Source organism: Scophthalmus maximus, chromosome 12, assembly GCF_022379125.1.
Source record: "Scophthalmus maximus strain ysfricsl-2021 chromosome 12, ASM2237912v1, whole genome shotgun sequence".
NCBI lineage: Eukaryota > Metazoa > Chordata > Actinopteri > Pleuronectiformes > Scophthalmidae > Scophthalmus > Scophthalmus maximus.
The window spans coordinates 11689892-11714356 of record NC_061526.1 but is presented as its reverse complement, the minus strand read 5'-3'; the positions used below and the strand labels follow the sequence as shown (position 1 = coordinate 11714356).

Sequence of the window (24465 nt, the reverse complement as noted above, 5' to 3'; positions counted from 1 at the left end):
GCACATTGATCAAGTGAAAAAATCACTTTCTTTTAAAGTGAATTTAAATTTAAATTTTGCTAATGGTTGGACAAGTTTACAACACGCTCTTTACACACAGTTGGGTTTGATTTGTTTTTCCTGCTCTGAGAAATACTTCACTCAGATTGTAACTGCAATGTGCTGCGGGGGCAGCATGTCATGTCAACACAATTATCTGTCCTGCTCCAAGTCACGTGGAACAAACATGGTTACGTGGCTAGACGGCCGAGAATTCCACTTTTTCTTTTCTCCCCCAAGAAAAAAAAAAATCTAGCTGTGTTGACCGGGTTTCTCGTAATCCCTCACCCCCGATTAAGAAACCGTGTTTCTGGTGTACATTAAGAAACCAGGCTATGGCTGCAAGCAAACAACCGAGGTGAACTCACCTGATCAAAGTCCCTATAGTGTAGTGTCTCTAACCTCCCCTGACCTCGTTTGTGCGGTAGTAGCCAACATACATAATATAGGCCTACAGCTATAATATTTCAGTCAGTGTGTTATTTTTGGAAAAAGCCTGGAAAACAAAACAAAATGAAAAAAAAATGATTTATATTTTTAATTGAAAAATTGGCATGATATATACACACACACACACACACACAAATCTGTCTAATTATAAAACAGTGTGGTAGTATCTTGTATACTAGAGAGTTCAAACATGCTTACACAAGCTACAGCAATAGAAGACATTCCCCACATAGCACGAGCTACATGTGACTGTGTGGTGGCTCCTCCACACAATGCTATCAAATCTCTACTATATTAACTCAAAATGTCTATAATATCCTGTAAATTAAAAATATATATATTATTATTGTTTTTCTATCTGCACGTTTCCTGTCCTCCTGAGGGGGCCCAACCTGACTCTACCGACTCCCATTGCAAGTTTTTTTCCTTACCCCGTTGCAAGTGACGTGCATGATAAAAAAAAAATGAAGAGGAGTTTCCCTTCTGGAAGTGAGAAAGGAGAAAAAAGAGAAAGAGGAGAAAAAAAGCAGACAATAATGATTAAATATAATACTACATAACTAAATGCTGCTGGTCAAAACTTAACTGTGGAGGAGAGGCACTTGTATAAAGTTACTTCCACTAGCATCACATTATTTCTTTTGTTTTACTTTGATGTTTGGTGAGTGTATTTAAATGTATTTTTCATGTCTGTGGAATAGGACTGTGGTTTTATGAAACTGAAATCTTCATCACGCCTTTAAATGTGAAAAACCTTTGTAGCCATAGTGCACAAGTTTCATCATCTGTTTTGGAACTATGTTAAATCACATTGTCCATGAAATGTAAAATATTAAACAATGAATAGTTTTTAAATAGATAAATTATTTATAATATAATAGCGATGAATGCTCGGTCGAGGGGCCCAACTTTGATTTTCTTTTTGCCTAGGGCCCCAACATACTTAAGAATCGCCCGCGGACCGGACTTTCTCCGTAGACGCGGCCCTTAAATGGGTCAGCGAGCCAACCGTTGCCACGTGACCGGCGCGTTATACAATATATAGGTCAACACGTTTCTCGCTGGCACGTGCACTCGTCACTCTTACGTAAAGTCTCGTGCGGCGCCCTCGAATTCCACTATGTAGGTGAGGGCCAAAGATCGTCGACGCTTCGGGAGGATGTATCACTTTGAGTGTTTTCTTTTTTCCTTTTTTCATAGTAGGAAAACGGGGACAATATGCCAATAAAACCGTTTTTGGAACATTGGGCTAGGCCCTACTTTTTTCGCCCTACATGAGGGGTTTTATAACGTTATGTAAAGTAGTAGTTACCAGGGGTGTAAGGTTTATTCGTGTAAAATAAAACAAACTTTTCTTCTGTCATGAGCCAACCATAAACTGTACAGTGTTTCTTTTCCATTGCATAGTTTCAATTTCTTTAGCTTTTCTATACCGTGTGGTTTTTGCCCTACCCTTCTTTTGCACTATTTAGAATTTTTTTATTGTATATATTACGTATTACTTATTATTATTATTTCATTTATTTGTACTATTGCACCGTGGGTCCGTGATAAACGTTTTTTTTCAATTCCTCTATGTCTGCAACAATATTGCAGGAATTGACAATAAAGTTGACTTGACTTGAAACTTAAGCAGAAATAATGCCGCACCTTTGAATAACTTCAATTTTGAAATGTCATCCTGTATACAGTGCAGTAACTGTATTAGCTGAAAAACCTTTTTTTCTTCTTCTGTGTTACGCCTTGTTGATGCGTAACCTTCACTTCACTGAAGAGCTAATTCATTTTTTTTTCAAATGGCAATAACTTTTTTGTGTGGAAAAAAAACTTCAAACCGCATACTTGCTATTCAAACAAAATATAATAATTGTCATTATATCTATGTATTGTAGTCGTGGTGGAGATGGAGAGAGGAGAAATCATATAATGTGTTAATTTTTATATGGCCCCTTTTTATGCCCTGGTTTGTCCGTATGTGTGTGTGTGTGTGTGTGTGTGTGTTTGTTTGTGCTGCTAATGAAGAAAATATTATGCCGATTCATGAATTGAAATTGATGGAGTGCAGCTGTCAAATAAACACGAGCATGAATGAAGCGTGGAGGCGACGCGGAGGAGGAGACAAGTGAGAACTCCCCCCCCCATGTTGTTTTCCTAACGGATATCGGTGTCCCCCCCCCCCCCCCCCCCCCCCCCCCCTCTGTCTCCCTCTAAAAAAAAACAAAAAACCATACTGGAGGAGGAGAGTGACGGAATAAAATGAAGTCAATTATACAACACACCGGCTCTCCGCGGCTCCCTCCTCTCTCCATCTCCGCCACTACTGCTACAGCCGGCGGCTCCACATGCGCTGCGGCGCTCCCGTAGCTTCCAACCGGGGCACACCGGGCTCTCCAGTCCGCCGGCATGTCGGCCGGTGGCTCCGAGGACAGGGCGGAAGGTAGGTGGACGGAAAATAGTTGGACGTGATGTGTTTATTTATTTATTTTCCCCAGCGGTACGTCCATATTTCTTGTGGGGCTGGCTGGAAAGTGCTACAGGAAAGTAGTCCGCAACATCTTTACTCCGCTCATACGACCAAGGACGTGATGTTTACCGGGCACAGCGACCCGGACACGGGTTGACTGCTTGTACTTTAGTTTATTTCAACTTTTACGGTGGACTTTTTAATTATATCGTGACATCACTACCGGGGCTACCCCCCCCCCCCTGTTTTAGTAGCCACCGCGCCGACGCCACCTAGCCAGAGATGGAGCTAGCCCAACCGGCTAACGTAAAGCGTTCACAATCCGGAGCAGCCGGGCACCCGTCAGCTGCACAACCGACCAGCTGTTTGTGAATTGCCGATTTTGGCAACCGGTTGAACGGCCGTGCCGCTCGCGTACCGGCGGACACCTCTCTCCATTCATCATTCTGTGCTTACGTGCTCGTCGCCGGAGGAGGAGTAAGAGAGAGAGGGGGGGGGGGGGGGGGGGGGTTAGCTTTGTGCCGTTTCGACATCGCGTGAGGGAGGAGGGGAGGGGAGGAGGTGCACGTGACTGTAACCATGCCAACAACTCTTTTTTTTTTCCCTTAGCCAGAGCAACACATATTTTCAGGACCTTCGCCATATTGCCGCGGTGGTTTTTCCCCTTTAAAACCCCTTCACTTTTATTTGCACCCGTCCTGCTTCAGTCCGTCACGTGGGCCCGCGAGGTCCGCCCGTGTGGTCGCCGTCGTTCAAGCTCCCGCTCGAAACTGGGTCAGTGGATCAGTGGAGCAGCGCTGCCTTCGCCCTGCGGCAGAGGGAGGCAGGCCCTCCCTGGCCCGCCGTGACCCGGAGCTCCGGCCGAGCGGCTCTGATCGCGTGTCCGGCCATCGCAACCACCGGAACCATCGGAGCCTCAGGAACCACCGGAGCCTCCGGAGCCAAATAAGCGTCCGAACCGAAACGGAAGTCCATTAAGTGGACCAGAATGTTGCCTGATAAATATGCTACTGCGCCTTGTGTTAAAATACCGCTGTTAGAATCACACAACAGGAAGTTATAAATCATTATGAGGCGCAATAACATCGCCTATTAAAATCTTTCTTAACTTCCAGGGGCTCACTGTCAACTCTATAGGATTTTAATTTTTTTTTTTAAACATTTCTGGTATTCTGTTGTCGTTTTTTTCCCCATATTCATATTCCTGCACATGCAGCTCCCCTGCCTGAAAATATCATTAAAAAATGCATGTGCTCGGCAGCACAACATGCACTGTTATATTTAAAAACAAACAAACAACATCCTGCACACGCTCCTCTGAGGAGTGGCAGGTACACTGTTCTTCAGTTAACCATGAAGTGACCTAGAACATACTATACTGTATCTGTAGGATTTAAGGCTGCCTTTCTCTCTGCATCCATCCAAAAACCACAACATGTTAATGTTTCCAGAAGCTGGGGGGTGCTTTGAGCTCACATGATCATGTGGCTCAGATAAAACTGTAAAGAAAGAGTAAAGATCACATACCACAGCATACGATCATGACGTGACGTCAAGCTGAAGTGTGGAGACTCGTCCTGCACGTGGCCAAGTGTCACAAAGGCAACTCGTCGTCTCTGTGGAATGTTTCCTCTGCTCCCGTACACGCAAATATCATATCGCTGAGTGTGGGGGATTTTTCTCTACCCACATCAACAAAAATAACAAACAAACCACACACTACTGCACTGCTGCTACAGTGGTAGGGGCACAGTTTGAAAGACAGGGGAACACAAATGTGTTTAGACTCGCCCTGTTTTCTTTTACAGTGTTCGTTTATCCGTTGTGATGAATGGATAAGCATCTTGAATCATGCCAAAATCAAAAGGGTGGGACCCTGCACACTGACACGTAACATTTTCATCTCTATGATGTTGTTTTGCATCTCCGTGATGATAGTTTTGTGGCATCTCTGATCCCATCTTTTTTTTTAATTTTTTTTTTTTTATAAATGTGATCAATGAAAGCAGTTGTTGGAGCCTTCATTAGTGTTACTAATCAAAATCTAGAAAACGTCATCAAAAAAGGGGTAAAAATATAAAAGCTACAATCTAGTCACAGTTTTAGCTGACAAAGAGCTAAATGTATTAGGAACTTTTGGCGGTAATGTGATATTGTATTTTAGAAGAGTAACAAATGAACGTGCAGTGACTACAGCTGCTGAACACGGAGAACTGGTGGATAAATTAAGTGGTGCCTTGGTGTTGTAGATGCCTTGGCCTTGAAACAGTCATCCATGTTTAAAAGCAACAAAAGGATGTTCTGGGTTGACAAATGTCTGGGTTGAACCCAAAAACAAATGACCAGGCTGCAGAAAGCTTTGGCCTGACATCAGTACAAGTAGCAGGACAGATGCACGACGATGGGGGATTTTGCTGATGGCTACCGCTTCAGGGTTCACGGCCGTGTCTAATCATTGGAGTACACGGACACTAACTGCTGTATCCAAAGCCTCTTCAGTTTCAGAGCCGGACTGTTACCATTGTTCGTGACAGACTCTTGCGCGATTGTGTGATGAAGCTACAGGTGACAAAAAAAAGGGAGGACATTTTCATGAAGTAGATACTCTCTGCTTTTCGTTGTGGTGTCAAACTCATGTTCTGTGCTTGTAATAGATAAATTATTACACTTTTGTTGTTATCACAAGTCCGTGCGCAGAAAAAGTATACAAGATGACTTGAACTCCATTCACACTGGTGAGGTTTTATGTAGATAAAATGCTTAAAATGATAATAAAAAAAATTAAACACTTAAAGTTTTAGGTATCTTTTTTTTATTGAGGGAGGGAGGGAGACAGGAGGGTCTTAAACACGGCTGGATGGTGCTGTAAATGAAGACCAGAGAGAGAGAGAGACACTACTGTACAGTATATACTAAATTGGAGCTGATATTTTTTTATTAGTGTCATTCTTTTCAATTACATGAACGGCATTGTTTCTTTTGATCAAACTTCTACTACATAACTTTTTTTTTAAAAGCAACAAAAGGATGTTCTCTTGTGCGCCTGCGGTCTGAGTGTTGTGCACAATAGCTGTCGGACTAGACACAACGATGCAGCCATTGAAAAATACTGTGCGGAGGTTGATTCAGGTGTGATGAGAGTTGTAATTTTAAAAAAAAGTTCAGATGTTTTGGGGATGAAGATGGGAGATATTTCACACGGTATATGACTGTCGTCCTTCTTGCTGTATCTGAAAAGTCAATGTGCTCTCTGTGTCGGCCAAAGTAGTGATCTAATGAATGGCTTCCTCGGTGTGGGAGCAGTGAAGGACAGTAATATTTACTGAGTCCTAATGGGTCCACTTTAAGAAAATAATACACAGGTACCTCGCTCACACAAACGTGTAGGTGTATTTTGCTGGCAATTGGTGTCTAAGTCCAAAAATGAGTCATTAAATGTATGACACATGATAAATAGAGGCACAAAATGAAATGCAACATAGATTTCAATCAGAGCTGGTGTAAGTTTGTTTGCATAGACAAATGACTGCTGCTGGATTTCCTCACCTTTTAAACTTATGAAATGACAGTGTCGACATCAGCAGACACTTTGTGTCCTGGTGATCCTCTGCCTGAGCTTCGCTTCAAGCCTCCTTCAGCTTATCCGTGGGGTTCTCTCAGCTTCCCATCTTGTCTTCAGCGAGTGGTCCGCTGCTCATTCAGGTGACTGACTCGAGGTTATTCCACCACCTCACCTCTCCCTGAAAAGGCTCTTTGGCTGCTCTTGGCCACATATCTATGTTTTCATATGTGGTTGAATCCTGTACACCTCCGCATTCATCCTGTTGCGTGAAATCATATTTATGACAGTGTCTCGGTTTCATGCCAAAATTTAAATGTCAGTCAAGTAAAAGTATTATGAAAATTATTCTCTGGTGTATAGCTGAAGGAATAAGGAGACACGATAGGCCTCATGAGTTTTCCTTTTATTATATTTTTACTTTCAAAAAGAGAGAAAATTAATACCTTTGCATACAATCTTAAACCCAGATGGTATCCAGATGTTTGGCCCAGATTGCCACTGTAATTCATGCTGTTTGGCCATTCTGCTCAACAGGTCTTGTAAGGTGCGTGCACGTCATAACTTGGCTCTGTGTTGAAGAGAGATTCAGGAGACACGTGAATACCTGTAGTTTTGGCGCTTTGCTTTTGTGGAAGACATTTTCAGCTGGAGTGCAGGTTTGCATGTTTATGTATAATAGAATTGTCAAACTGCCCAAAAGTGTGTCAAAAGTAGGGGTTGACCTATTGTCGGCCTGGCCGATTACCGGAGATATTCAACATTTTTATGATTATCGGTATCTCCCTTTTTTTTAAGATAATATAATTTAATTTTAAAATGTGCTACTTTGGCTCTGATGCAGCCGCATTCACGACTCTCTGGACTTTAGCAAGGTCCCGTCCATGTTTGTTGTTTGCTCAACTTCATACTAATGCTGCTGATAGCTCCCGGCACTTTTTTGGTTGAGGTCATGTTGAGAGGTTCTGTGAATTAAACATTTGCTTCAAGGCATTTTAACAAAGTTTTGTGTTAAGATCTTGTAAATGTTGACGCCTTTTGACACTTTTTTAACTGCAGATGAATAGCGGTTCCAAAGAATATCCGTTATCGGTCTCGGCCCGGTAAAAGCCATATGAGTCGACCCCTAGTCAAATGCGGGATCGAAATAGCTGCCAATGTCGCTGTTGCCGCTCATTTAAAAAAAAAAAAGGTACAGCCATAAAATAGTGCATGTAGGTCATTCCGTGTGTACTTGCAGCCTCTCAGTAATATGGCATGTCATCTGCTGCTCTGCGGGCTCGGCCTCTCGTCAGCACTAAGGTCACGACCGGTGCCTCTAGCTCTCGTGCGGCCCACAATGTTGACTATCTACACATGCCCCCCTGCACAAAATGGGCACTGTTGCTTCCTCGACGGCACGTTTCGGCCGCTCAGCTGGCACAGTGCAAATTTCCTGACTAGGAAAAAACTGTGTGACGTCGGAGTCGCAGTGTGCACTGCAGAGCTGTGCGGTGGGTTGGAACGGAGAGCCCGCAAACGCTCACCCCCCACATTCCACTTTTGCGTCAGTGATGACGACCCACTAAGCTCCTCCGGGGGGATTAAAGAAACTGATGTGGATATCATTAAAGTTCACTCCACTACTGGTCTAGTGGGAAAGAGTTCATGTGAAGCCTCATGTGATTATGGATGGAATCTTTTAGGAATGTCACAAAGCAGAAAACAAAGCAAAAAACAAGTTTCACAGCTATGTCGTAACTAAAAGCTAAAAGTAACCTCATGATTGCCAAAACACACAACAGTGACTATTCTATGATTGGCAGTTACCACGTCTCTTGTTTATGACTTTTATGGAGAAAAAAAAAAAGATTTTTCTCTTTGAATTTTCTGGTAGCCATTCTCAAGTTGTAGTGTAATTTAAAAAAAAGGATTTAATGTAATTGTTAAGGGTTTTTAAAATTTAGAAAAATGTCTCTCAAACTGAACTGTAAATTTTTTGATTGAAACTTTTTGTTCTTTTTCTTTAATTGGCTGGAGGCATTTGCACATGCACCTAATAATAACTCTCTCCAACTTCACTCTTCCAGATGACTTCCTCTCATTCGCTGCTGAACATGTGCGACAAACCCGTTAAATCCTGCCAGGCAGAGCGAGTCTCATTGATTAACTCACAGTGAATTATTAATAGAGTGATCCGACAAGCCAGCAGAGCTTGAGGTTGATGTATTTATTATTTCATTCAGTCTCTCATGTCCCTGTGATGGCCTGTTTTTTTCATGTATCCGATTTGTGCTTGCAGAGGAAGAAGGGCCAGGCCAAGCGGTCCCGTCGCTGCCAGCTGTCGAGCTGCCACGGAAACGAAAGGGAGATGTGGAGGAGAGGTCAGACGCACATGTACAGTAAGAGCAGTGCCATGTTGTTTTGTGAAGTTCTTTGTAGTAAATACAGCTCGATTACCATATGTTCTTCTTATTAAACATTAAATGACATACACATACATGCACGTTGTCCATTCGATCTTACAGGCAAAACCTTGACTTCCAAATGGACGATGACCTCGACAGGTACACTTCCTTATTGCCTCTTTTCATACACCGTGTTATGAGGAGAAGACTGGCAAACAAATCATATCTTTTTCAATCTCTTGTCATAAGATCTGAAGGAGAGGATCAGCAAGTCAAAATGAAATGCTTCAGGTGATTCTGCTATATATTTTTGTCTTTAATATCAAATCAATGTCTTGGAAAAAACCTTGTTGGCTCTGATTGATCTCATTTAGTGACGTGAACAGCTGTTTTAAAACCATAATCTCTTCCACCATTTGGAAATGACACGGCAGGTAGATCATAGAAAAATGAACTCCTTATTTTAATATATGCACTACAGACTGCTTTAATAGCTCAGTACATTTATTATATTTGCATATAATCTACAGGGAACCTCACCGCCAGATTGAGAAGCGGCGAAGGGATAAAATGAACAACCTCATTGAAGAGCTGTCGGCCATGATCCCCGCCTGTCAGCCCTTGACTCGAAAACTTGACAAGCTCACAGTGCTGCGGAAGGCGGTCCAACACCTCAAAGCCATGAAAGGTATCTTATGACCCACCTGGTAATTTGAAAATGTCCGTTACTTTTTCAAAAGCTGATGTTTATTGTGTTTATTATTTATTTATTTCCAGTTGGGACGAGCGGCGCCTTCACAGACGCCAACAACAAGCCTTCCATCCTGCCTCACGACGACCTCGGGCACCTTCTGCTGAGTGTAGGCTCTTCTGTGTGACCCATTTGATTATAACATTTATCTCTTTGTCTATTAATATGTTAATGAATCTGCTCTGTCTACCTACCAGGCTGCGGACAGTTTCCTGTTAGTCGTAAGCTGTGACCGGGCGAAAATCATGTTTATCTCTGAGTCAGTCTCCAAGATCCTCAACTTAAGCCGGGTGTGTTGCACTAGATCACACACTGATTTCGCTGTTGTCATCAGTTATTAAAAGGGGGCAGTATGCGATTTTTTTTTGTAAAATTCAGCTAACATTTCCTCACGGTCCGCTGACTCTTCTTTGTGTGCGCCGCACCTCGCAAATGTGTGCAGTTTGTAAACATCACTACCTGACACCTTAAGAGAAAATCGCTCACTGCCCCTTTAATATTAAAAAGCAGCGTTGCAGTGCATCCTGCTGCTTCAGCGAATTATTCAGGTTCATACTTTTAATGTGGGTTACCACTTGAAAAGGTTTACATGCTCTTAATGCTCAGAAAAGGCATCAGTGTTCTCATACTGCCCATTCCTGAACCACCTCTTTTCACCCTCTGTCTGAAGCACCTGTATTTCTTTTAGCCCCTTCTCCCGATAAACCCCAGGTTGTTCTGATCTGTTCTGGTCGACCAATTTCAAAATGTGTAGGAAACGTCAGGCCTTTCAAAATAAAAGTGGAGATTCATTCCTTGTGTTTATTTAACTAACAATCATTTTTGTAGATTTATTCAGTTATATTTTAAAATCCTCCAATATTCTTTCATCACCAAAAAATGTTCTTGCAGTGTCGGAGCTCCATATAAAACGTCTCCTCATTAGTTTGTGCTGTTTCCACGTAATGGCTGACCGACCAAATCATTGCTCCTCGGTCTTCTCACGAATTTGTCGCTGTGCACACACAAGTCGCTCTTCTCTGTAGATTTAATGAGAAAATCAAACGCATGAAATGTTTTATTGAAGCTCTGATAACGCTGCAAGTAAAAATCTAGTAAGTGAGGTCACACCTTTTAATTTTTCTGAAGGGCTGGCAGCCTCTCAGTCTTTGTACAAGTCTACATTTTTTTTTAAGTCAGTGTATTGTGCCCGGCAGCCAGATATGATAAACAGACCTGCTCCTCATTCTTGACCACAATTCCCTTAGTGGAGTCAAACCACTAATGACTAGATACTTGCTGCAGCTACTTTCCGTCTAGTTGCGTGCAAAGTTACAGACCACATACATTTACTGTGGCGTCTCTTTATCTTTCAGATTAAGTTTAGATGCAGTGAGAATGAATATATAACTGAGCAACAACACATGAATGTTTGCAAATGGTGGCGTTTAGTTTTTCAAAGCAAGTCGTCTAGTAGGAAATGAACAACGACATTTAAGTAAAATGGATATAACGGGAAGGTGAGTAACTGGATGTATGTCGTCTGGGTTCACAGTTGGAGCTGACTGGCCAGAGCCTGTTCGATTTCATCCACCCCAAAGACATCAACAAGCTGAAGGAGCAGCTGTCGTCGTCAGAGCTGCACCCTCGCCAACGCCTCATCGATCCGGCAAGTGAGTCTACTCGCCACGTCCACTGCTGCTAAATGAAATTGGAGTTTAAACAAGCTGAGAATGAACACTTTTGTGTGGCACTCACAATTGCTGTCCGTCTGTCTGGTGTGCAGCTGGCGCTCAGGTCCAGGCGGACGCCCCCGTCAGAGGGTCCCACCTGTCAACCGGGGCCCGGCGGGCTTTTCTCTGCCGCATGAAGCACAGTCGTTTGGCGGGGAAGCACAAAGACAAACGCCCCTTGCCCAGTGCTTCCAAACAGAAAGGTGGGCTCCGTAACAAAAGCAAAGTAATTTGAGTCCCCCCCTTTAACAACCACACACAAGAACAGTAACCATACGAAGGGATGTGCCAGTGAGGAGTATCAGGAAGTTTCATGACGCTTCACACCTGCATGAATATGATTGGCTGTGACTAGTCAGCTGACAGCGAAGCATGAACAAAAAACAGCTGATGCTAGTCAGCTAATACAAAATCCAATTTGTGTGTTCCATATGAACAAAGCAATGTTACTCTGTGATGTTGTAGGATTAAAAATAATAAAATCTCGCTCTGATCTGGATGAACATACACAGACGGAGACACTTCTTCCAAATCCCTTTCTGGATGTTCTGCTGCTCCTTCTGCTATGAGTGTCATATTTAACAAACGAACGCTGTGCTGCTTCAAGGCCACACAACCGAGAGCAAGAAATCTTTGCTGTTTTGGTTCATTTCATTTGCGGCGATTGGGGCTCGAGGCGTTTGAGCTCAGAGAGGAAACGGCCCGATTTAGACCGTCAGTCAAACGGCGTGAGCAATAATGTGGCTGCTGTAGGTTTTAGTTTCTGTGGTAGGAGCCTGTTCTTCAACCGTGCCTTTCGGTGATAAAGTTGATAACGTTGTGGATCGTCAATTTAAAACTGCCGCTACGGCACAGTGGACGTTTCCTCGCATATCAACAGGTGTTTGTAGAGTCTTCACTGAACTTGGTTTCGCTGAATCCCGTATGTGTCAGCCACCCTCTGAACATATCAGAAATGACGACTTGGAGCTGACGTATTAAAGTTAGTTTTAAAAAGTTAAAATAGATTATTCAGATTTGTATATGTAGTCCCATTCGGTCAGGGTGGACCTGCAGGGCACTTTGACCCAAACAGATGAGGATTTATAAAATGAACAAGATATTTTAATGCGTTTACACCCTGCCTCGATTGCTCCCAGAGGATACAAAGCAAATAACTGATAAGGATCTGGTGGAGGAGAGGATGAGGGTGATGAGGGGTCGTGACTGCTTCTTCCCCTCTTGCCACCTAGTTCGCCGAGGTTGAACGTAAGAGGTTGAGCCCAAATCTCCATTCCTATGACAAGACATGACCTCAATTTCAATGGAAAGTATGAATAAGAATGACTTATTACAGTATTAACCACAATAAGTACTGATATTTTTTTCCTCCATCCATTTTTCCAGGCTTCTTGGGCAGAGTTCTGTTTAATGTTGAGCATCTTCATGTCAAATAAATGAAATGTAACATGAAAGTTACTTGAATATCGTAAAGAAAGAGATCTGTCCGTTAACTTTTTTCAATGTGGGTCAGTTTTATCGAGTCACGTCTCCATGGAAAGAATTCAGGGTTTGATCGAAACCTTTTTCTTTCTTTTTCCCCACCCCAGAGAGATGTCAGAATTTAAAACACATTGTCCTGCCACAGGAAGTAGGTCAGTGTTGCAGCATTGTATAACCACAAAGTACCAAGATGGTGCAAACCCCACCTACTGTAAACCTCACTGTGGTGGCAGGAACAGGAGGTGTGGGACCACTCTGTGGCAAACCTCAGCTACTGCACTGCAGTGGCACAAGGAAAGGAAGTGGGGACTTTTTATCTGCCAGGTCCCATAATACTCTGTTATCCTGACTATTTCTACCATACTTTATTAGATAGGAAAATAAAAAGAAGTAAATCCAATTAAAGTAATGTAGTTATTGGGTCATTTTCTTCTAATAGATTTTTCTTGTCAACAAATGCCACAGACAGAGTAGGAAAGTCAAAGTATTTGAGTCTCTTTGGTCTTCTATTGACATTTGCTGACTTACAAAAATTAAAAAAAAACTGTTTTATTTTAGTTTTGCAGTGTGTCAAAATGTATTATTGGGAAAATGTCATTTAAGTATCAAAAGGGAAAGAACTGGTTCTGCAGAAAAAATGCCCCCTGTGACGATCGTTTATTATATATTGCATTATTAGATTTTGATAACCGATATATCGATGCACATGGAGAATTTTACAATTGTGTTTCAAAGCACTAAACTAAATAGCATAAAATTGATGATTCAACACCATTTAACAAATCTCATTTCCACAGAGTTCCTTGTTACTCAAATTAATCGGGATCGTTTGATCATTAATGCATATATAGAAACAGCAGAATGTTTGTTACCCGGTTATGGATATGTGACATTTTACAGACTTGTTTTTTTCACCCACAGACACTTACAGATACTGCACCCTCCACTGCACTGGGTACATGCGGAGTTGGCCAGGAAGCCAGACGGACTCTGAGGGAGACGGCGAGAAAGAAACGTCCCATCTGACCTGTCTGGTGACGGTGTGCCGCCTCCACCCCCACGCGTCCCACCACCCGCCCAAAGACATCTCCACCAAGCCCCCCGAGTTCGTCACCCGCTGTGCGATCGACGGCAAGTTCACTTTTGTAGACCAACAGTGAGTGTCCTCCCCCCCAATTCTAACAACCTGCACGTCCACCATTTATTTTTTTTGGGAAGTAATTTCACACGCACATAGATGGCGAATCTTTTCATCAAATTTCCCATGCGTGTGATTGATAAGTGTTAAACACGTGGAGTAGCTCTTTGGCACCGTATCCGTTTTCATTCCATCATCACTTGCTCTTGAGCGGCATTAACCCGAGAGACGGCTAGCGAGAGAGATAGAGAGAGATGGAGAAAGCAAGAGCGACTTAACCCCCCTCCTTTTTTTATTATCCTTTCTTTTCCCAGAGCCACCACAGTCATTGGTTATCTGCCGCAGGAAGTTCTTGGCACGTCGTGTTATGAGTACTTCCACCAGGACGACCTGCAGCACCTCGCAGAGAAACACAGGCAAGGTGATGGAGCAAAGCCAACCAATTTTTTTCTTTTTCTGTAATCTTCCACTTAGCTTTGACGCCCGTGTCTAATCTCTTGGCAGTTCTTCGAAGCAAAGAGAAGATTGAGACAAAGTGCTACAAGTTTAAAACAAAATATGGCTCCTACGTTTCCCTCCAAAGTCAGTGGTGTAGTTTCACAAATCCATGGACCAAAGAAGTTGAGTTTATCGTGTCTCAAAACAGGGTTGTCTCGTAAGTATTCCTGTCCCCCATGAGGATTGTCAGTTTTTTATAAAAACATATTCTTTTAGCTTTTTGGAACAACCATAATAATTTCTACTTGATACTGAAGCCATACATAACAGTATATTCTTCCATTAAGCAGCATATGTATGCCTTTGCACCAGCAGGGGGCCTGGTCACACAAAAGATGACAAGGAGGCCGGCAGCTCAAAAGCACTTGAGGGTAAAAAAAAAGAAATGCACATCGGTAATTGTATATATAGTCATTTATCTCTTGTGTGTGTTTTTGTTTTTGTTTTGATTTTGATATCTTCTCCTTCCACAGAAGACACAAAGCAACTATCCATAATTCCTGGCCTTTCCAGCGGTTTAGGCATCATGATCTACGCAGGCAGTTTAGGGACCCAAATCGCCAACGAGCTCATCGACGGCTACAGGTGCATTGGGTGTGAATATATGTTATAATGATTCATGTATGTTCATCTTGTGTATCTTTGTTTTGTTTTTGTTTTGTCATCTTGAATCTTTGGAAAATGCACATGAATTTCAGAAATGATTGACAGCATGCTGTCGAGCTGATGGCCCATGTTATCCTGTCACAGAGCTTCTTCTAGTCAAGTTGATAAACTGTGACCGGTTTGCTTCCTTTCTGTTGCGGCCATAAATGTCAAATTTTCTGCTCCAGTGTCCAGCCATGTTTTGAATCTTGAGAAAGGCCGTCGTTGTTCAGAATAACAATTTCACTTCTGACACTTTCACTTAGCTCTGATACTTATTTTTTTTTTCAACTATCACAATCTGCTGCAAACTTGAGGAGCAGCCCTATTTGTAACATTGGCACTAAGTTGGTTCCCCAAATTTGCTCAAATGTGTCACAATCCTCCCTTTTCCTCAGACTTATACTTATTTCGTAGTTCACATGAAAATATTTGAATTTTTCGATGTGGTCTCAGACTTTTGGACTCGGTGGTTTACAGTACATATGCATATAGATTAGCGATTATTTATTTTGCTGCTGTATTTTTGAACAGGGTGAACTCCTCTCCATCAAGCGGAGCTTCCAGTCCGTTCGGCCCGGGCCAGGAGAAATGTCCACAGGTTTCCCCACAAACCAGTAGGAGTGTGAGTGACTTAAACTGCTTCACATTTACTTAACACTAATGGTTGGTCACTGTTGCTCTTTGGATATTTTTGCGGTACCTTTTTTAGTTTTTCCATTTCTTAAGACTGTAAGCAGGCATGTTTTGTGTTTTCTTGCTTTTCTTGTTTTTCAGGCCGTTTTAGTGGCACGTGAAGGTTACATTGGAATGCATGGCAAGTTTATACGTATTTTTGACATTCAGGTTGACTTTCTATGCAAAGGTACTGTATAGTGACATACTAATTTGAGTTCTGTGTGGTATCAATATGGAAATGAGAGCGAGACTGTAGTCTCTGTACATTTACAAGAAAAAGAATGGTGACAAGGGGTGTTCTTGGTGAAGAAGGCACATTAATTGTTTGATTATGTTGATTGAATTATTCCACTTACAAACTTAGTTGTATTTCCTCCACTGTTCACACGTCTGTATTCTGTAAACTTGACAGTTTGATTGTAGAAAGATAAAATGTGTTCAAGTAATGAAGACAGTGGCCACTTCTACAACCTGTTTTCTTTATAAATAGAGACTTTAGTGGAGAAAGGCGAAACATGTGACCCTGTGCACAGTGTTTCGGTGTCAAATGTCTTTTTCTTCCCCCCCCCAGGCATCCAGCAGAGAGGACACAGCAGGCAGTTCATCACAGTCCCAGCCTGACTCGAGGACAGCAACGGGCACTAACAGTGGGTTAAGTACAGGTACTGTGTGCATGCTAATCATAAATCAAATCCATTTCATATTGGCAAAGAAGTCAAGTACTCTTTATATTGTTGACACCACGAGCGATTTCACAGCTGAAGGCTCGAAACAACAGATCAGATAATAGAAAACGCATTCAGTTCTGTGTCAATACCACCGGAATCCTTCATAATTTATACAAAGCATATGCATTTATTATTTTATTTATAAATATAGAAGCACTGTACTATAGTCTTTTCTACAACAATGAGCTCACACTTTAACAGGACGATAAAGGCTTTTCTTCTTATGTTCTCAATGTTCGTGTTTTATTTCGGTGAATGACTTAACTCACGCTGCCTTGAAAACCTATTCGTACAATATAATCCATTATTTATGAACGAACTGATCTCTGCTCAGGATGAGAATGTAACCATAACTTTGGTGACAAACACCAGCTTTTTGTCACCTTACACAACAAGCTTATTTTTATAAGCAGGTAACTACGTAAGAAATTCTTCAGGTCAATTTTAATTATATAGAGACAGGTCTAGACTGTACTCTTTACAATACTATTTAGAGAGACCAAACATTCACTAGGCGACAGTGGAGAGGGAAAAAAAATCCCTACACAACGGGAAGAAACCTCGAGCAGAAGAAGTGGAGTGGAGGTGGGCTGCCATCTGCCTAAAACAGAGGGCACGCTTTAACTTTAGATAACTTGATTGGTTTCATCTGGCTGCATTGATTCGCCAGCTTAGCTCCTTTTAATGCCAATTAAATGTTCCAGTCTGTGTAATAGGATGTGATGGTCGGTGGTGTCAAATAACAGCAGTAAGATCTATTGAGATCTGGTGCAGAGTCAAGTGCTTTGTCCGATGCAGTTACACAAGGTCATTTGTAACAACATCAGTGTTGTATATTATCTAAAACTAAAGCCATGGACTCTAATAATCCATAAACCCTGATACAGTATGTGATATATTGTGAGAGAAACGGTAAGGTTCTACAAAGTAGTTGTCTAGGGGAATGAAAGCTTCTGTACGAGGTCTGAACATCCTCTCTGACGTGAGGCGACTGAATGAATTCTGTTTCTATGTCGATCGGGTTGACGAGGAAAGGACACATAATTTTTTGACAGCTAGATCAGGTTCAAGAAAAATGTTACCATGGTAACTGACCTACAGTTTAAGTTCACTCGCTTTCTGGAACGGAAAATCCAGAGTTTCCCTCTTTTAAGGGGTTAAACTACTCAAACCTGCTTCCTGGAACAGGCCCCAGCACTGAGCCGAAAACTGGATAAGCCTGGCCACAAAAAAAAGCGACAGCTAGCTGACTGTGAGGAAACATTTGCTGATTTTTACGAAAAGTATATTGCTTAAGAATCACTTACTGTAAGGAAGTAAGGAAGTACTGATTAGATGTGGAATGCTTGTGATTGGCCAGACCAAATAAAATACTCTTCAGTTACTTATTAATTTCAGGATGAAGACCCGTGCCTAGAAACGGGCCCGGCAGAAAGGCAAGTGACACAGCTCATGCGCTCATGGGACTGCACTCTTACAGACATGAGGTCCGCTAATGGACTTTTGTCTGTAAATGAGAAAATTAAGTAGAAGTGGAGAAGGCAGGACGAGGGGAAATGGGTTCGTCTAAAACAAGTCGCCACCTCATAAAAACAGTCACAGTCACGGACGGACGATATTCAAGGGTAAACCTTTTTTAAAGGGGGGATTGTTCCAGCAATGTGTTTTCTCTGGTCTGTTTCACTCAGGTGGGCCAACTCAGCTAGACTTGGACAACATGGTCCCGGGCCTGAGCAGCTTCAGCAACGATGAGGCCGCCATGGCAGTCATCATGAGCCTCCTGGAGACGGACGTGAACATGGGCCAGTCGGAGGACTTTGAGGACTTACACTGGCCTTTCTAGAAGGGGCACGTACAAACTGTCCGCCCCTCTATGCTCTCTTGTGCCGTTTTCTTGCCGTTTGCCAAGAACGCGGGCTTGTTCATTCTGTGACTGGCTGATTTGGGTCCTGCACAGTTAAACCCTCCGGTCTCGAGAGATTCAACCGTGGACGACGTTGTAACTCAATTATGGATGCTGATCTCTTCACGGTTTTCACGAGACACTACGGCTACCCCAGCGCGCTAGTGCTCCCAAGGTTAATTGCAGCCTGTCACTGAATGAGATAAAATAAGAATCCCCTTGCCTAGATGTTCGAATGCTATACAAGGAGGCTAATAGACCAGGTCTTGTTCAATGAAGATTATTTGGCGATATGTCTTTTGTCAGATGATGGTGATGAGAGGATTCTACTCGCATCTAGTTTTCACCAAAACTACTTGCTTTAATAAATCCTCACCTGAGGCGCCACTTTCAGCATCGAAGCTGAATACATATTTCATGGCTGAGGTCTGCTACCTCCCCACACACACACACACACACACACACACACACACTTGCTGGACCCGCACCAAAAGCTGCAACACTACATACTCGAGGATAGAAGTTTAAGTTAATAGCCTTTGGGTAATTCCATGAGTGTCTTCTTCAGTGACACTTCAGCATCGTCATGGGGACTCGAGTCCAGCCTTTCCACAGCAGAACAGTCTTATGCATCCGCTCTGCTGCCCCCCCCCCCCCCCCGCCACAAAACGAGTAACCAAGGTCTGAAGGACAGACCAACTCCCACCATATGCAGTGCTGCTTGAAAAAATGGACTTACATTTTTTTTATGCTTTTTTTAAAGATGGTTCAAAAAAAGCAGGTCGATTTCATGCGCGCTCTGCAGCCATCATGTGGAACTTTGCTGGACACTGGAAATTTGCACACACACAGGAATTACGGCACAGAATTAGCACATGATCAGGAACTGTAAACCCAACTAAGTCTAACAATTTGTACTAGGCGTATGCAAAGTTAACAACATTCGTGATTTTAGTATTGATTGGAATGAGCGACCACATTTTACACCAGTTTTAGAGCGGACGGTAAAGGTGAACACCCATTTGCTTCATGTCTAAAAAGTGAAATCAAATGACTTCTTCTCCTCTCACTGTTACTCTGGAAAATGGACTGAGATGAAAGTTGTTTTTTTAATTGGCTTGTTTAGTAAACTTTTTTGCCTTGCAGTGACACACTGCTGCAGCACCCCCTCATGGCAGCTACCTCCAGCTTCGAGTTGAAAGACACTTCTGTCAAAAATCCTAAATACAACTATTCTCAGAGGGGCATTTTCAAGTGTAGGGTGGTCCTTGAAATGGAGCGCTCTTCCATAAAGTTTGCGACGTGTCTGTTTTAATACTGTATGTGCACTAAAGGACTGAGCCCTAGTACGCCTATGCTGTATTCGCATATCAATTATTTGCTGTGCTCTAGACAGTTCTGTGAAGGACATATACTGTACACTGAACTCCTGGAAAAAATGTAGATGGTCCGCCATGGATGTGCAAATGTGGAAGTGTCAACAATGGACGAGCCAGTATTCTTTAAAGGAAGATTTGTGTCATATCCTCGCTCCTTACCCCCTCCCGTTGCCCTAAATAGTATTTGCCTTCGACTGGACAGAAATTTGCCATTCATGCTGCTAGGGAGACGTTTTTTTTCTATCTTTGAATATCCCATTACCACAAGGCCTCTTGTTAAAGTACGAACGACATTGAAACATCTCAACTTTATTTTTTCAAACGGCGATAAAATCAGAGGAGAGGTTGAACACAGAAACCAATTTTAACACTAGCAATGCGGCCACAGGGCGGGTTTTAGGGGTCGGGGCAATAAGGCGTAGCCACAAACGTGAATTATTTTACATCTGACGTACATAATTAAAAAATTGTTATTTATTCGTGAAGATGTGACTCAATGTCAAAGTGTTTTGCCCGATCTCACTACGGCAAAGAATCTTTCAAAAAAATTTTTGATCCAAAAAACGAATCCACTTGTTAACATGAACCCGTCTAACAAACAAACCGATCCAATCACACAACTACCTCGGCAGAGGGAATTGTTTGTTAGCGCAGTGTGACTCGTGAATCGTACGCTACACTGATATTAACAGTGTGAGACTTCTCGGGGGTGGATTTTAAAAACCTGGTGACCGGCCTTCGTGTGTAAATTCTGGTTTTATCACTGGTTCCTCTTGTCTTGAAAGCATAATGTGATGTGTGTTGCCTTGGATCACACGCTGTTTCAGCACAAGGTTTGATTGTGAATCAACATATTATGCGCTCTTTGGCTTTAAAAGGAAAAAAAACTGTTGGTATTCTGGACAATATTTGCTCTGGCCATCAGTGCCATTTGAAATGGACACTCAAGCATTTTGAACATACTCTGCTAAGGACAAGGTTTTTGATATTTGTATGTGCAACCTGTTGTTGATGTATCTGCTGTAACAAGGAATTGGAGGTTTAACTTTACTGAAAGTAAACAGCTTTTTCATAAATGGTCTGAATTCTATTTGGTCTATACCATAATTTATAGTTTTGTTGTGTCATTGTGAGCAGTTATTCTTACAAGAGGCAGGAATCTTTTGCATAACTTTGGGAGTCAACTATATGCTTCAATCTCATATTCAGCAACTTAAAATCAAACAAAAAATTAATGATGCAACCATTGCCCTGTTTCACACAGTACTTTGAATGTGAAGTTCAACCTGTTTATGTTTTAGATAACCATTTATTAAACTAAGAGTTGGTGGCATTAGTAAGAAATACGATCAAATGTGGGAAATGGGAATCACTGTCATTACAAGACTATGGATACATCCTGGAATAAAAATGAAGTCATACATTATCCATATACCTTTAAATGTAGTAATCCAAACTCACAGGTAACAAAATACGATTGTTAAAAGAACACACTGAAGTTGCAAGCATGGTGTCACTTAACAGGATCATCCACGGATCTGCCTTGTGCCTCTTGAGATCAAAAAGGAAAGAGTTATAGCAAGCGATGTAGTAGCTACTCAAGAAGCTGATACTTACTATAGAAAAGTTGGTCACAGCAGTTAGGATTAATCAAAATGTACAGTAGTTGTTGTTAAGATCCATGTTGTCACTAATGCTTGACAATATGCTGATAATATTGTGCAATTTTCCTCAGACTCAAAAGGTTCAACATTTAATATATTAAGTTTTAAATTAAATTAAAGGTTGTATACAATAGCATAAGTTCTTAATTTGATTTAAAATAAAATCTTTTAGAAAGCTTTACATGTGTAGACATGAAGTTTCTGACACGAGACACTTGAAACAAAAAATATGGTGCTTCCACTCACGTATGGAAAATAAATATAGCGTTTAACTATTCATTTATGGGTGAGAAAAAAAACATTTGATATTACTTTTCATATCATTAGCATAAATCCTTAAGTGTTCACCAAAAAAGCGTAACACCTTGCTCATTGTTTCACTTGATAGACAGAAAAGGACACATTGATAAGGGAGCTGAAAGTGAGAAAATGAAAGTGAGAAACCATAAAAAAAAAGTTGGAGTATCATATTTTTTTAAAGTGACAAGCTTACTGACTTCAGCGGAACAGGAAAGTGGTGAAACGCAGTGGTGTTGCTTCCAGTGAGAATAGAATCACTTTGCTTACAGAGGCGTGACACATTTCCAAATTCACTATTTACTGCGAGTGGTGCTGATTATCAGAGTTCTGATATTAACCCTCATCATTCATTTTCTGTCCCACTACGGCAGCACATTTTTCTTGCCTTAGAGAAGTAGAACAGAGGGCCTATGAATACACCAAACCTAGGGAACAAAAAAGATAGTTCCAAAACATTACACATTTCTTTTGACAATGACTATCACTATAGTATATGTATACAACCAGGGGAAAAATCACCAAGACTGGGAGGTAAGACATGACCGAAGGCACAACCACAACCAACACATTGCCCACAGCCTGTCTCTTCTCAGACTCAGAGTGCCGCTGGTTTGTACGTACAGTGTGGGCGGGGCTCTGCTGCTGCTGTGACCAGATCACACCCACAAGGCAGGCGAGGATAATGATGAAGAGCCAGGAGATGATGATAGTAACAGGGACCATAATGATAGCTACATCAACCAGTAAAACTGTAAAAAAAAATATAAAAAAAAGGAGAAAGGAAAGAATGAAAATTGTCATCTCAAAACACTGAACTCACCTGGGGAGGGAAGTTGCTTTATACAACAATTATCACACAAATAAATTACCATAATTATGTACAATTTAGTTAAAATACTAAAATATTTTAAGTAATTTTCCTTATATTTTGTCACTGTTTGGTTGTTTGAAATGATTCCAGATTATACCAATCCATTAAAAAACGCACAGATAGATTTCGATACAGAAATGCAATTTAATATTTGAATTTCAGCCAGAAATTTTAACAAAAAGGCAAAACAACACCCTTTTGTGTTTAACACAAATCCCGGCACATTTGCACCTTCCCGTTATTTGGTAACTGATTGTACACCTGCATTACGATTATGTACATTAATTATATAATATATTTATATTCCTTTACTTTAGTTTTGCAGTTCTGCAGTTTGTATTTCATTATATTTTGTAAGGTCTATCTAGCTATCAATATAACTGAACATTATGTTTCATGGCACTAGGGAATTCAGTCAGTGCATAATTTACAGTCCGCCGCGTGGGGGGGGGGGGGGGGGGGGGCAAGCAATTCTTTCCTGTGGTAACATATTCCCACACCTCCTTAACTGTCGCCACCAGTTCGCCCCAAAAGCCACACCCCAAATTTCAAATCGCTGTGACGGACCAGTCCCTGATTCCTACAAATGGGCGACAAATATATACAACCAATCTAGAAAAAAATGCAAGTGGCCAAAAATAATAATGTGAGCAATAATCCCCAACTCAAGCCGTAGACGAATAACAATAGCCATGAGTGGGGTTTTTTCAAGATTACAAAAGAGAATTTATCTGTACATTTTTAATGATGCAGATTATATGTATATAACAATGTTTAACACACGAAATTGGATTCAACAACTTGATTCTTTTTTCGCTTGTCTTGATAATTTGTAATTCATTCATTGCACACACGGAATTCAGCAATGAGGCTCCGTGAGGATGCCGTGTGTTCCGAACTCTCGACCTGTGAACACTCACAGGTCACCACACAGAACGCCAGAGTGATCGCCCACACCGCAGCTGTAATGGCCATCCGGTACTCCCACTTCCTCAGTCGCAGGTACAGCACGGGTTTTATCACTGCCAGGTAGCGCTCGACACACATGCAGGCCAGCAGCAGGGGACAGCCTATCAGGTTGAACATGCTGCAGGCGTTTATCACCTTATCCATTGGATAAGTCGTGTTGAGACGAGTGACTGAAAAGTCTGGTGAATTGACAGTTACGGAGGTTAGCTTTGCAGTGGAATTTTAACAGTTTGTAGTATGTTAATCATAAGGCACTGGAATTACATCTTATAAACCTCTAAGCAAAAGACGGATGACATGAACTATCAAAAGCCCCTTTTAAACAGAGATACTGCTGTATTGTTGTTAAAGCCCCAGTGTGTAATATTTGTACTTTTCTGGCGGCATCTGGCGGTAAAGCTTCAAACCGCAACCAACTGAGCTCCCGACAGGGGACACTTTATGGTGGCACACCGCTAATTCCATTTCCGGTTTCCGGCAGCATGCAACGTATTCTTGACCGTTTTGTGCAACAACCGTATTCAACACGACTCTCACACGGAGGTGGGGTCCACCTCATGTAACTATATTTAACTCGTTCAGAGTTGACGAAAAAACATCGGTTCTTTGTTGCAGGTGATTATACATATATGAACACATTGTTATAGACGATATATTAAATTTCTGTGAATAAGCTCTTCTAAATATTACACACTGTAGCTTTAATGCCCCCTCTCCAGAATGTGTTCATACAAGATGGCGAGGCGGGATAAAGGCACAACATTCCTGCTTTGAAAAGGCTGTGGAAAAAAGGTGTTAAAGAAGTGGTAAAAAAATCTTGCATGACATGTTGGTGCATCTTTGAAGAT

General features: G+C 41.8%; 1 protein-coding gene across 11 annotated transcripts; it reads left to right on the top strand.

Annotated features, from left to right (window-relative positions):
• The first annotated feature begins 2710 nt into the window (after nucleotides 1–2710).
• Nucleotides 2711–20889, top strand: LOC118290219 (aryl hydrocarbon receptor nuclear translocator-like protein 1). Of its 11 annotated transcripts, none has more exons than XM_047336082.1 (18): nucleotides 2711–2926; nucleotides 8794–8893; nucleotides 9020–9058; nucleotides 9149–9190; nucleotides 9430–9587; nucleotides 9677–9759; nucleotides 9848–9940; nucleotides 11185–11302; nucleotides 11416–11565; nucleotides 13766–14000; nucleotides 14297–14403; nucleotides 14487–14637; nucleotides 14793–14875; nucleotides 14954–15065; nucleotides 15660–15750; nucleotides 15903–15942; nucleotides 16375–16465; nucleotides 18220–18353. In XM_047336082.1, the coding sequence occupies exons 1-17, from the start codon at nucleotides 2893–2895 to the stop codon at nucleotides 16422–16424; spliced, it is 1686 nt and encodes a 561-aa protein (XP_047192038.1). In that variant the 5' UTR covers nucleotides 2711–2892; the 3' UTR covers nucleotides 16425–16465; nucleotides 18220–18353. The 11 variants fall into 11 exon arrangements, with proteins under 11 accessions (XP_047192038.1, XP_035473639.2, XP_047192033.1 ...); XM_047336083.1 differs by lacking the exons at nucleotides 2711–2926; nucleotides 15903–15942 and adding exons at nucleotides 8614–8711; nucleotides 9274–9333 and having other exon boundaries at nucleotides 18220–20889; XM_035617746.2 differs by lacking the exon at nucleotides 15903–15942 and having other exon boundaries at nucleotides 8794–8875; nucleotides 18220–20889.
• The last annotated feature ends 3576 nt before the right edge of the window (nucleotides 20890–24465 follow it).